Source organism: Calonectris borealis, chromosome 1, assembly GCF_964195595.1.
Source record: "Calonectris borealis chromosome 1, bCalBor7.hap1.2, whole genome shotgun sequence".
Classification (NCBI taxonomy): Eukaryota; Metazoa; Chordata; class Aves; order Procellariiformes; family Procellariidae; genus Calonectris; species Calonectris borealis.
This window is the reverse complement of record NC_134312.1, coordinates 194,475,000-194,488,877: the sequence shown is the minus strand read 5'-3', so window position 1 is coordinate 194,488,877 and position 13,878 is coordinate 194,475,000. Positions and strand designations below refer to the sequence as shown.

Sequence of the window (13,878 nt, the reverse complement as noted above, 5' to 3'; positions counted from 1 at the left end):
TTCAGTAATTTTAAAAACCTGCCAATCATTTCTGTATTTGACTGTATTAATTTACAGTTTTGTCATCTATGTTAGAAGATTTTTTTTTTAATGATGTTCTGATTTTCACCAAAAAACTTTGCTTCTACACAGCACTTTTTCTCTATAAAGGAAGCAAAATTTGAAGTAGCTTGATCTAAAAACCAAGCTAAGACTGCAAAATAAGAATTGGAAAATTCTCAGCCCAAGATTGGTATTCACTTGTGCTGATTTCCCTTTCTGGGTTTTCAGTGTGTTACTGTTCTCAATTTCTGATCACGTACAATATGTGCAGTCGCTGCCAGCTTCACATTGCAGGCTGGAGACTGTACAGTGAAGGGGGCAGATGCTTGTACGTACTAGAGGAGGAGCTGAGTCATAAAATTCACCATCATAAAAGACAAGAGGTTTTAGTTTTCTTAGTTTTATTTTGCTTTCCCTTAAGAAATTCTGTCAAAATATAATGTGACACTGATTCTAAAGGGAAGATTAAATAAACTCTTCTTTTAAAGAAAGGGGGGAAAAAAGTCTATACTTGAACATTAGGAATATATTCAGATCTTATGGTGAAAATGTCTGCAAATTAGAGTGTTTTTCTTTGGGCTTTCCTCACATGCAGTTTCACTCACTGAACAGCTTAGTATGTCTCCTGTAAATTAAATGATATTTCATTCTTCACACATGCCTTTAGCTTACTAAGGACCAGAGGTTGGTTTCATAGTGGAATAAGTTAAATAGATACTGATGGTTTTACTCAAACACATATACATAGGGGTTTTCAGAGAGAAAATTGGTTTTAAAACAAAATACCAATGTGAAATGTCCCTGAAAAGGATGGATGCTTCTTAAGGCTGCTCTTTGTCAGCACCTGTAAGAGTCATCCTTTCACTAATGAACAAGGAGAACATAAGTCCTGCAAATAAGATATAAGCTTATTCATGTCTTCTACAAGTTTTATGGGGAGAATTTTGATTGTTGAGTAGATTGAAAAAGTTTGTTAATGCTGATTCTATTGTGTCATAGCTTTTTTGTCTTGGAAACTCTGTACTTCACTGCTTGATCTCTGAATTAAATTTCTTATGCCACATCTGTGAAGATACGCAAATTGTTTTTCCTCCTGCTAGAGGAAGTAGTAATTCTCAGTAGTGCGTTTTATTCCAGAAGAAAGTGTGGAGTATAAGGCAAGGTCCAGCATCCCACATGCTGACAAATTCTTAAAATAATGTTTTAAAATAAAGACCTAGCACTAGCAGTAATTTTAAACCTGATATTGTCTGAAAGGCAGGCTATGTAATGGTATTACTTTAAAAGTTTATGGGTTTTGGGATGTTTAAATGAAAGCTGTATTACATAAATTCTTTAGCAATTTTGATCACTTCTTTTTATTGTGATCTTTTATTGTTTTCTCAGTATGTTTTTTTTATTTTTTTTGTGGTTTTTGTTTGGTTGTTTTTTTTTTTTCCCTGGCCTTTTATTCTGGTAAAAATTGGAAGCATTATCACTGTAGCAAAACTGCGGGAACCATATAAATTCTTAGAATAATGTGCTGTGCTTAAGTTAAAGAATAATGTCAAGCGTCTTTTAGGTCAGAAATTTTTGAAAAATATTAACTTGAGAGAAATGAAGAAACCGTTATCCCTTTTGGGAGCAAGAAAGAAGTTCATAATGTATGATGAGTGTTGTGAAACGGAAAGAATTAATTCTTCATAAATTTAATGGATGCTTTGTTCAAAGTGTGACGCAAAATCTAAAACTGCATATGTAAATTTATTTCTAAAATACCTAAAACAATGAGAATATGAAATCCTTTGTAAAATATTTAAGGCAATGTAAGTTTGATTTTTAGAATTTGTGAATACACTTACTTTTAAAGGTATTAACTTTTTCAGCTTTTTTGTCAAAACAGTGAAATTCAGAGTTCAGAATAACTTTATTTTCCTTTGAAGATCTTCTAGTTGATATGTTGGGGGTTCTTGCCAGCTACAGCATCACTGTCAAAGAGTTGAAGCTTTTGTTCAGCATGCTTCGAGGCGAAAATGGAATCTGGGTAAGCTGTGATCAGATAAAGCATTAAGTGTCATTCCATCAGAGCCTGAAGTTAACATAAATTGTCTCCTGGGACATATGAACTTGAATTTTTTTTTTTTCATGTTGATTGAACATATGTTTATGAAGTATTTTTGCTAACTACTTTAGAGTTAATTTGCTGTGTTTTTTGAAAACTGTCCAGTTTCCGTTGTAGCCTAGAGAGTACAAAAATGGTTGTATTGACTTTTGTGCAATTTTCTTGTTTTCCCAGCCAAGACATGCGGTTAAACTATTATCAGTCCTTAATCAGATGCCACAGAGACACGGGCCTGATACCTTTTTCAACTTCCCAGGCTGTAGTGCTGCAGTAAGTTTTCAACCAAAATGTTACAACTTGAGGAATAAATAAATTGCTCCTCATTTGCATTTCCTTTAATTTGGTTTTGGAAATTCTTGAAAAGGAAACAAGAGGGGAAATACATGCTTGAGTAGTGTAGACCTTGCCTTCCATAGATTTGCAAGGTAGTTGTAGTGTTGAGAAGTTGCACTTGTGAGGATGGAATGTCAAATAGCAGATTTTTGTTTGGGGAAGTTATCACAAAGGTGAAAACTGAAAATTCCAAAGAACAGTGTTATTTTATTTGAATAATGTAATTGATATTATATAAAGCAGAGCTTGTCCATGTCATCACAGTTTACAGTGACAGCTTAGATATAATAAAATCTTTTTCTTTTTGTCTGAATTCCATCAGCTGTTTTCTTTCCTTCAAGGGAGTGATTTAAATGCAGTCGTCTTTTGGCTTTACTTTTTGAGATAACTTACAACAATGAAATTGTATTGCTTTCTAAACCTTCTCAAATAGATACTCTCTCTTCCATTCACTGCATGTATGTTCAGAAAAACCTACAAATAAATTCAAATATTGTATAAAGATTTATAAATATGATTATTAAGGGAGTAAATACAAATGCTTAAAAATGAGAAATCCAGATCTGAGGTTCAGTTCCATTCTGGTATGGAATAGTATATGCTCGTGGCAGAACTTGGAATCTTTTAAGGGGAAATAATCCTGAGATCCCTGTCTTTTCATGTCAATGCATGAAGGGTGGTAGGAGCTTCCTTTGAGCTGTTCTACTTGTATTTCCTCAATAGCACTGATAGTTTTCTTCAAGCATAAACCACCACCTCCTGTTCTTTGTGAATACAGCTGTTGGTGTGGCAGATAGCATCAGAGAAATAAACTGGCTGAAAATCACTGGTTTTCACCTGGGTTATTTTTGGTTAGATCACTTCCTTGATCTTGTTTGATATTCAGCTGCACAAACAGATGTGTCAGCAAAATGCATAGGGCGGATTGTGTAAGGAATTAATTACTGAGTTTTGAAAGAGAGAGTTTCATTTGCTACTGCTAAATTAAAACCACAGTTAACCTCTCCTGAAAGTACATGCAGTAGCAAGACAGGTGTTGCAGAATATGAATGTCTACAATGACACATTCTGCTTTGACATTTCTGGGCTTCAGAGGCAAACCCTGATGAAATGTCTCTCTTAAATTTAATTTTGTATCAGAGTTTCAAAAAAAGTTTTTCAGGGGAAGAATTTCAAATGTCCAAAGAGGTGCATCAATTACAGGAGCATAAAGTTTCTTGACTGAAATGGACAATAGGCATTTCTCTTTCCTTGGATAGGATCTTGTTTCACATACCACTCATCATTGACTGTGCACCTGTAAATCAAGAAATATGAGTTTCAGATTTACATTTCTTGAGTAGTGCATGTTGGATTACACTATGAAGTTCTGGAGAGGAGTCATCCTCTGAAGTGGACCAAGGGCGTTTACTTATAAAATGACCCAAACAATGAAGTACTTAGAAGAAAGAGACTGGATAGGACCTAGTTTACTAGCACTGAGTTCAGGTTTGCAGGTATGATGCACAGTGATGACATCAGACAGAGAAACAGCATGTTTACTTGGCATGATAAATATCAGATTGGCCCTCTTTAAGTTTGGGTGTTGTTGTATAACCAAGACTTCAGTGGTAGGATGAAAGAGCTAAGAGTCTACTGAACCAGTCTGCTGATCTGCTGGTGAGAGCTACTTCACTATCCCAGCTGAAGGGCTCTTCCCACTACTGTGTACTCTGCCAATCTGTGTAAGTAGCACATTAGTCACTCCATTAGGAGGACACCTTGTGGTGGCGGTACTATTCCTGGGTGTTGTTCCTGTTTGTCATCAAGCAGCTTTTTCTGTTTTTCAGGCAGGGAACTCCCTCTCAGGAGGCAGGAGTGATATGCCAAAGGAGTTCCTTGAAATGTTTTGTACTGAACAGTTAGTACCAGGCTAGCAGCAGAATTGGTGTTATTTCTTGTGTCTAGTCAAATACTAGCATAATCTGAGCACATTGCTGTATCTAATTATAACATTTACGGTGAGTTCCCTATCATTCTTAATTACCTATTTCTCTGCTCTTAAAACTCTTTCAGCAATTGCCTTTCATATAAAAATAATGAAAAGTCAGTCTCACTCTGTACCATTTTTTTACGTACTTTACTACATTGGCATAGAATCCTAGTGTGGTTATTGTGACTCTATTGCCCAGAGACTCATGTCCATTCTCATTTTAACCAATGAATGAGTTTGCTACAATTCTTTGTAGTCTTCGGTATGAATCAGGACAGTACAAGATTTGAGCACTCCTGAAAATTTCCAACTGTGACTCATAAGTATCCCACAGAATCACAGAAAGGTTGAGGCTGGAAGGGATCTCGGCCAACCCCCCTTATGCTGAAGCAGGACCACCTAGAGCAGGCTGCCCAGGATCGTGTCCAGATGGCTTTTGAGCATCTGCAAGGATGGAGACTTCACAACCTCTCTGGGCAACCTATGCCGGTGCTTAGTCAGTATCACTGATAGCTTTGATAAGAACACAATACCATCAGTGTGAGGATTAATTAACTAGTCTTTGTTATTTTAAAGTGTAGCAAGAGTTTAAATTATCTTACTGAAACTGAAAAACATCAATTAAATACCCTTAGAAATAACATGCTATTGTTATTTATAAAATATTTTCTTCTGCTTTGCATTCATATACAACTTATTTCAAGAAGTAGTATTAAACGCTATTATTGCTGAACTACTTTAGTGTAAAATATTTTATATTTTGTCTGATGGAGGGAGAAAGAATTTGTTGTAATTAGTGCCTACTACAGTAATCTTTAAGTTATTACAAACATTAAATTCCTTAATTTTTTAAAGTTATTTCATTTTGTGTATATTTCTCATACTGAGGGGAGAAAATGTTTTATCTTTTAGTGGTATCATAGAAAACACTTACTTTGTAAGTGACCTCTGAAGTTCATCTTGTCTGATTTCCTTCTTAATGAGTGCCTAACTTGAAAGTTAGATCAGGTATTCAGGGCCTTGCTTAGGGATGAAGAGGTCTCTGAAACCTCTTCATCAATCAGCCCATAAAAATAAAACATTGAAAAATCTCATTTCTTCCCAGGCCATACCTTACTGTTAATGTATTTAACTGAGAATGGGGTTAAAATTTTCAGTCTCTTACCTTACTAAGTGTTCATAGGAAAAAAATGATAGTACTCTTACATCTCAGAGAACAACCTTTTTTTACACTGTAGGTTTAACAGTGAATCTCTATTGTACTGTCTGTTGAGATTAATTTGATCTTAATGTTTAAGTCTGTTGATGAGATGAATACTTACTGAAAGCTGAATATATAGTTTAATTTCTGCAGAAGTAATTTTTCTGTTTTTTTCTCTTAATATTGCCCATTCAGAAATTTAATTTCATGTAGAATTATTGGTAGAATTTATGTAGTTAAAAATTAATAAATTTTAAAATAGATGGAAACCTAATGCATTTATTCAAAAGCACTACTTGAAGGTTTTTTTTTTTAATATTCTTCTTTAATATTTGAAAGTTAAAGCAGATCTGCAGATCTAGAAGACAGGAAAGAATGACTTGAAAGAATGACTTTAGAAAGGCATTACGTTTAACAATACTTTTCATAAAATTCATTATTGACTTGCTGTTTCCTTTTTCTTTTTTCTTTTTTTTTTTCCTTCCAGGCAATTGCATTGCCTCCTATTGCTAAGTGGCCTTATCAAAATGGGTTTACTCTTAACACCTGGTTTCGTATGGATCCGCTAAACAATATCAATGTAGATAAGGATAAACCCTATCTCTATTGGTAAGTAACTTGTAATGCTGCAGTTACAGTTTGTTTTGGCTTCCTAATAACAGTTAATCTTTTTCATTGTTTTTAGTTTCTGGCATGCTTTTTTCCCCCCAAATATCTACAGATTTTAGTGGCTGCTTATTGTATGCAAACTCTTAAAAGTCATCTATCCTTTTTGATTTGCAATTTATAAATCCATGGATGCAAGACATGTGCCTTGTAGATAAACCATAAAATCTAGTTTAGTGGTTTCTTTAGGAATTTTAAAATGTATGATTTTTAGAGCTGTAAACTGAGAATGTTGTCATATTTTCTGTTTGGTGTTTAAGATTCTTAGCTGATGTCAGTACTAAAAACCAAATCTGTTCTACTCAGAGTGCACTGTTTGCACATTAGCTAGAGGTAATAGAAAGTAGATCTGTGAATATAAAAATGGCTCACTGATCACCTGTTCCCAAAAATGGAAGCTATATTTCATAATACAATTGCAGGAGAGACAGTTTTAGTTTACTTAGATTTGCTGTTGTGATAAAAATAGAAACAATAGTTACATCCTTAATAAAGCCCTCTGATATTTAGAAATTATGCTACAATAGTAAAAATGTTTATTCTATTGGTCAGTCATGAAAAAAGTTTTTCACTTCAGAAATCAATTTATATATCTGATTAAGTATGGTTGTCTTTAGCTAAAGAAAAAAAGGAATGAGGAAAATAAGGAACCTTCTGTTGCATCAGAACATGCTGGCATTTTCTTCAGCACTTCTTCATTCTTTATGTATTTGCTATTTAGTACGCTTACCTTTAGTCATATTCTTAAAGACTGTATATCAGCTGTGCAGACAGATGAGGATTGGACTATCTAGAGTTGATCTTGATCTGTCAAGATCTATCAAGTTTTATCAGCTCAGGAAAGCAGGAGTAGCACAAGGAGGGAAGTAACCAAAAGTAACGTTTCTCACTTTGTAGTCATTCCAGGTAGTCTAAAGAGCAGAAATTTTTAGTAGTCAGCTGAGGGGAGGGCCAGTAGATGTGATCTCAGGAAGATACTTGTACTATCAATACATAAAAATCTTACTGTGCATTTACTTGGAAAACCAAAATAATTCATATTTTTTACGGAACAAATATCTGATTAAAAATAATTTAGGTTTATTCCAAAGAAAAAATATTAATACATTTTCTCTAAATTACGATCTGCAATAATGTTTTTCCATGTGTCCGTTTTCTGCTAAGTGCCATAGTTATTTTACCATGGAGATTTTTTCAAGCTGTTGGCTATAGCAATGTTTATTATTATGATCTATATTTTTTTTTTCAGTCTGTCAAGGACAATAACAAATGCAATTATAAGATTGAACATTGTCGTGGTTTAATATGGCAGGCAGCCAAATACCACGCAGCCGCTCGCTCACTCCCCCCGCCCCCCAGCGGGATGGGGAGAGGATCAGAAGGGTAAGAGTGAGAAAAACTCGTGGATTGAGATAAAGACAGCTTAATAGAACAGAAAAGGGGAAATAATAATGATAATGATAAAATATACAAAATGAGTGATGCACAACGCAATTGCTCACCACCCGCGCTGACTGATAACCAAGTAGCGATCGGTACTTCCTGGATCACGCCTACCGTTCATATACTGAGCATGACGTCACATGGTATGGAATACCCCATTAGGCAGCTGGGCTGGCTGTCCTGATTATGTTCCCTCCCATCTTGTGTACCTAGCTCAGTCAGTAGGCATGGGAGCTGTCCTTGGACTAGGAGGGCACTTAGCAACAACTGAAAACATCATTGTGTTATCAGCATTCTCCTCATACTAAATCCAAAACACAGCACTAGGAAGAAATTTAACCCTATCCCAGCCGAAACCAGGACAAACATGCATACAGGAATTTAACATGAGCATTTGTTTCTCATCCAGAATTTACGTTTCAGAATTGGCAACTTTAGAATCATAGAATCATAGAATCATACAGGTTGGAAAAGACCTCTAAGATCATCGTGTCCAACCGTCAACGCAACACCACCATGCCCACTACACCATGTCCCTAAGGGCCTCATCTACACGTCTTTTAAATACCTCCAGGGATGGTGACTCCACCACTTCCCTGGGCAGCCTGTTCCAAGGCCTGACCACTCTTTCAGTAAAGAAATTTCTCCTAATGTTCAATCTAAACCTCCCTTGGTGCAACTTGAGGCCATTTCCTCTTGTCCTATCGCTGGTTACTTGGGAGAAGAGACCAACACCCACCTCGCTACAACCTCCTTTCAGGTAGTCGTAGAGCGCGATGAGGTCTCCCCTCAGCCTCCTCTTCTCCAGGCTAAACAACCCCAGTTCCCTCAGCCGCTCCTCATAAGACTTGTGCTCCAGGTCCTTCACCAGCTTCATTGCCCTTCTCTGGACACGCTCCAGCACCTCCATGTCCTTCTTGTAGTGAGGGGCCCAAAACTGAACACAGTATTCGAGGTGCGGCCTCACCAGTGCCGAGTACAGGGGCATGATCACCTCCCTGCTCCTGCTGGCCACACTGTTTCTGATACAGGCCAGGATGCCGTTGGCCTTCTTGGCCACCTGGGCACACTGCCGGCTCATGTTCAGCCGGCTGTCAACCAGCACCCCCAGGTGCTTTTCCTCTGGGCAGCTTTCCAGCCACTCTTCCCCAAGCCTGTAGCGTTGCCTGGGGTTGTTGTGGCCGAAGTGCAGGACCCGGCACTTGGCCTTGTTGAACCTCATACAGTTGGCCTCAGCCCATCGATGGTGGTGTTAGGTGGTGTTTTTGATTTGAGAATTTGTTACTGCCTCAGAACAGGAAAAGCATACTCCAAAGTTGCGCAGCCCATGATGAATGCTGCTTTTCTTATGGTTAATAGTGTAGAAAGACCTTTGGTGATGAATATGATTCCTTCCAATTCCAATATAATGCAGAAGCAACAATGGCATTAGGTTAGAATAACTTCAGATGTTTGATTATTTGTTTTTTTATACATATTTTTTGCCATGATGTAGTTCTGACTTTTATTATGATGTGATTACAATTCTTATTGAATTCCAAGATTTTTGAGCATGCTTTTTAATATATTTTTTGTTCTGAAATAGTTTAAAATCCTCTGTCTGTTAAGCTTTCCTGAATATTTACGGATACTTTGTATTTGTCTGTGCCAGAGGGAATTTACTTCTGGTTCCATTTTTAAGTATATTGATTTAGACCTTTTCTCTAGCCTGTATTCACTTTGGTACAAAGAAGTGATATAGCTTAGAATAATTGCCAGGTATTCTCAGACATCTGTCTTTAATAAACAGATTTTTCCTTGATTAGACTGTTTGTTTTTGAACATGTCAATGAATAAACCCCACAAAGCTGCCCTTTAAGTTATCAAAGAAACCTGAATTTCTTCCTTGAAAAGAATTCTAGGTCTCACCTGAACATTGTACTCTAAAGAATATTTTTTTAATTAACATACTTCTTATTAACAACAACCGTAACATTTCCATGTTTGCTTAAAAAATGTCCACTGACAGTATGATTTACCTATAGTAATTTAAAATAATATCCATTTATTAGAGTGATTAGAATAAAGAGTCTAGCAGAGTAAGAAAACTTTTTTTTTCCTATATGTTTATCTTTCTCCATGGTTGATGTGTGCTCTTCTTTGTTTTCATGGTTTTTTCTGTTTTCATAACCCAGAACATACCAAAATAATGTCTTCTATATGTTGTTGTTGCAGCTTGGAAACCTAGAGAGAAAGTATAGCCCCAAAACTCTCTTATTGTAGTGCATAAAGGATAACCTCTCTAGTAAGCATAGGTATTTTGCTGCATGCACAGACTCTTCAAGTAATCTTTGGGCCTATCCGTGCTGAATGAATGACTCGTTATCTCACATATACACATTGCACGCACAAATCTTTAATTGTAGTTCAATGTCTCACTTTCTTACGTTACCTTTTGTTATGGAATAGATGTAAAAGGAGAGTATTTGTCAAGAGTGAGAAATAAAACTTCTGTGACTAACAAGATGGAACTTCGCAAGTGCTTCATATGAGCCACCAAAAGAAGTCAGTCTTACAGAAATCAAATGCCAAAATTGAGTCTGTGTAAATGTAACGTGCATGTAATACACATAAAAGAAACTGAATATGCCAACCTCAGAAGGAAATTAGGAACAATGCAAATACTTGTCATTTTTATATAGTGGCTTAAACCAAGCCATAATTAATAATTAAAACCAGAAAAAATATTCAAACTAAATCATCCATCTAAACTTCTTTACACAGATTTTAGACTTTGCCACATGAAAGGTTGAGTCACACACAACCACCACCAAGAGGAAGATATCAAAGCAAAGATTTGTTTTCTTTCAGTGTGCTTTTTGGGCATGTAATACCTTTTTCTGTTTAACTAGGTGAAAAATGTGTCATATAAATTAACTCTTTCTTCATAGTTTCTTTTTAAAAGTCATCCATCTTTTAAACAATCTTTATTTTAAAAGCAGTAACGTAGTAGCATGCACAACTTCAGAGAGGACTCTGGTTTGAAGCAGAGGTTCTGAAAGCAACGTCAGCCAGAACAGGTTCCTCAGGACCTTCTCCAGTCAGGTTTTTGAATATCTTCACAAATGGAGACATTGCAACCTCACCGGGAAACCTACCAGTCTTTGACCACCCTCACAATGAAAAAGTTTATCAGTTTCAATTTGTGTCCATTGCATCTTGTCCTTTCAGTGGATATCACTGAGAAGTCTCTGGCTCAGTCTTCTTTACTCCCTACCCATCAGGTATTTGTACACGTCTTCTCTTCTCCAGGCTAAACAGTCCCATGTTTTAGCCTCTTCTCATGTGTCCAGAGGCTTTGATCATTCAGACCTTTGCTGGACTCAGTCTGGTATGTCCATGTCTTTCTTTCTTGTACTGGAAATATACCAGAACTGGACACAATACTCCAGATGTGGTCTCTGCAATTTGAGGACAGGGGAAGGATCACCTCCCTCAGCCTGCTGGCAATGCTTTTCCTAATGCAGCCCAGGATACCATTGGCTGCCTTTGCCACGAGGGTGCATTAGTGGCCCATGGTCAACTTACTGTCCATCCAGACCACCAGGTCCCTTTCTGCAAAGCTGATTTCCAGCTGGTCAGTACCCAGCATATACTGGTGCTTGGGGCAGTTCCTCCTCAGGGGCAGGACTTTGCACTTCCCTTTGTTGATCTTCATGAGATTCTTGTTGGCCTGTTTCTCCAACCTGCTATGGTCCCTCTGAATGACTGCACACTTATCTGGTGTATCAGCACTCCTTCCAATTTTGTATGATCTGTAAGCTTGCTAAAGGTGCACTCTGTCTCACCATTTGGGTTATTAAGGAAGAAGAAGAACAGGATTGGACCCAGTATTGACCCCTGGGGTACTCCAATAGTAACTGGCCTCCCACTGGACTCATACCACTGATGACGATGCTTTTAGTCCAGCAGTTCAGTTAGTTTTCAGACCACCTCACTGTCCACTTATGTAGCTCATTCTTCATTAGTTTGTCATTGAGGTTATTACAGTGTTGAAAGGTCTTGCTAGAAAGTTGGGTTAAACATCCACAACTTTCCTCTCCATCCTCCAAGCCAGTCATCTCATTATAGAAGGCTATCAGTTTGATCGAGGATGATTTCCGATTTGTAAATCCATCCTGACTGTTCCCAATCACCTTCTTATGTATGATCCAGACTTTGAGTGCAGAAGGAGGTGGCCAGAGGCCTTTCTGGTGGGAGAGAGCTGTTACATCAGCTTGATGTGAAAACTAGTGCTTAAAAATGGAGAAGGGAAGCAAAGAAATGCTTTCACATTTGCCAGATGTGAGGGAAAACTGCTACTGTTCTGTAATTAGCTAAACGCTAAGTGCTGCTTCAAGAACTGTAAGCCAATTTGTTTTTTTTTTTTTTAAATAATTTTAATTATCTCTGAGGATGATGTCAGGCAGCTGCTGAGTGACAGTCTATTAATACTTGTGTATTGGAACAGTATTGTAGCTTTCTTACCAATTACAAAATGAGTGTGACAATCCTGGAAGAAAATTAGAAGTCTTTGACATTTGCATGGATGATAAATAACAATAAGGAGAAAGCTTTATTGCAGAGCAGTCAGATTCAAATGGTAAGATTCAGAATTCTATAACACAAATTTTAGTATAAGCAAACCAATATCATATACCTAGCAGTAAATAATGGGTGCCATGCTTACAGAACTAGTAGTTATGTATTAGAAAGCAGTAATTACAGAAGATGTTACGGGTTATTTTAGGTAACCAACTGACCATAAACTGCTTTTTCATTACTCTAGCTGAAAGAGCTGATGTGATCTTTCCAAGGATAGTCTGAACAAACAAAGAAGAGAGTAAAGGTGATGTGATCACTTCCTGAAATCTTGGCACAAGCATTACTGAAATACCATTTACAGTTAAGAATTGCTACTTCTTTTAAGAGACCATGGAAAAAATTGGTATTATTCGGCGAACACTCTGGAGTGAACTGTGCTCTGGAAAACACATTTTATAACAAAACCTTCCAAAAAAAGAAAAAGTGATGAAATTAAGGGTGCTCTTGACTTCTGTTTTCAGAATTTATGCAAAATCAGATGGTGATGGATTGCTTAATCTGAGATCCAGTGGGTAGACAGCGAATTAGGAAAATTCAAAGTTTTAGACACACAATACTATGGTCACTTTAATTATCACAATTATAATAAGATACAGTATAATAATGATAATAATCACAGTTTAATAGATTGTTGAAAATGTTTTCTCAAAAATGAGGTGTAGATTCTTTGACATAAAGACAGTGCAAAATTAGGAATTTAGGGCTAACCTTAAGCGTGCTCAACTGGGAAGTCTCCATCCTCTAAATCTCTATACTTGTTTCTGCTAAAAAAGGAGATGGGGTGACATTACTTCTAAGTAAGGCCTGGAATTAGATAAAATCAATCCAGATATTAAGATTGTTCATTTGGTGTTTTTTTTCTGTTTTGTTTTGGTTTTGGTTTTGTTTTTTTTTTTTTTTAAGAGATGCGTTCTTTCAAATTATGTATTGGGCTCTGTAAAAGAATTAGAGGGTGAACTGAGGCTGGATTGTCATAATTGTTGCTTTTTGTCCTTAAAACATCTAAGTGCTTCCACAACCATTTAATGGAATAATGGCTAAAACTTCTGAAAGAGCGTTCTAAATTTTAGTTTTACTTATGTAGGGACAAGGAAAAAAAAAAAAAGAAAAAAAAAGCCACAAAGCAAGCCATCTAGACTTTTCAGTCCTCCTCTAGAGCTAATAATAATAGAGATAATGCAAAACAGTTGCAAAAGCACATAATGGAATTCCAAAGTTAGTAGAAAAGAAACTGGTTTGTTTTTTTTTTTCTTCAGGCAAGAATGAATTAATATCTTCTTAATCTCAGTACTATGATCATATGTTAAATTGCTCGTAAAATCCTAAGCTAAAGACACTGGAATCACTAAACAGTTTCACCAGTTGATGGAAGAATGCTTACCTGCTATTGAAGTGTAATAACATCCAGTAGCTGCTTTGAGAAATTGGCTGAAATGAAACATAACTATAAGGGTTTTATGAACGATCTGTAGTAAAATTGTATACCAGCTTCTATGG

At 36.5% G+C, this 13,878-nt stretch overlaps 1 protein-coding gene across 1 annotated transcript in view; it reads left to right on the top strand.

The window, feature by feature from the left end:
- Positions 1–1,952: 1,952 nt before the first annotated feature.
- NBEA (neurobeachin) overlaps positions 1,953–13,878 on the top strand; it is a 426,845-nt gene continuing 414,919 nt past the window's right edge. The window contains exons 1-3 of the mRNA XM_075139786.1: positions 1,953–2,065; positions 2,318–2,413; positions 6,137–6,258. Coding sequence (XP_074995887.1) covers positions 1,979–2,065; positions 2,318–2,413; positions 6,137–6,258 — 305 coding nt within the window. The 5' untranslated portion in view covers positions 1,953–1,978. The remainder of the gene's footprint in view (positions 2,066–2,317; positions 2,414–6,136; positions 6,259–13,878) is intronic.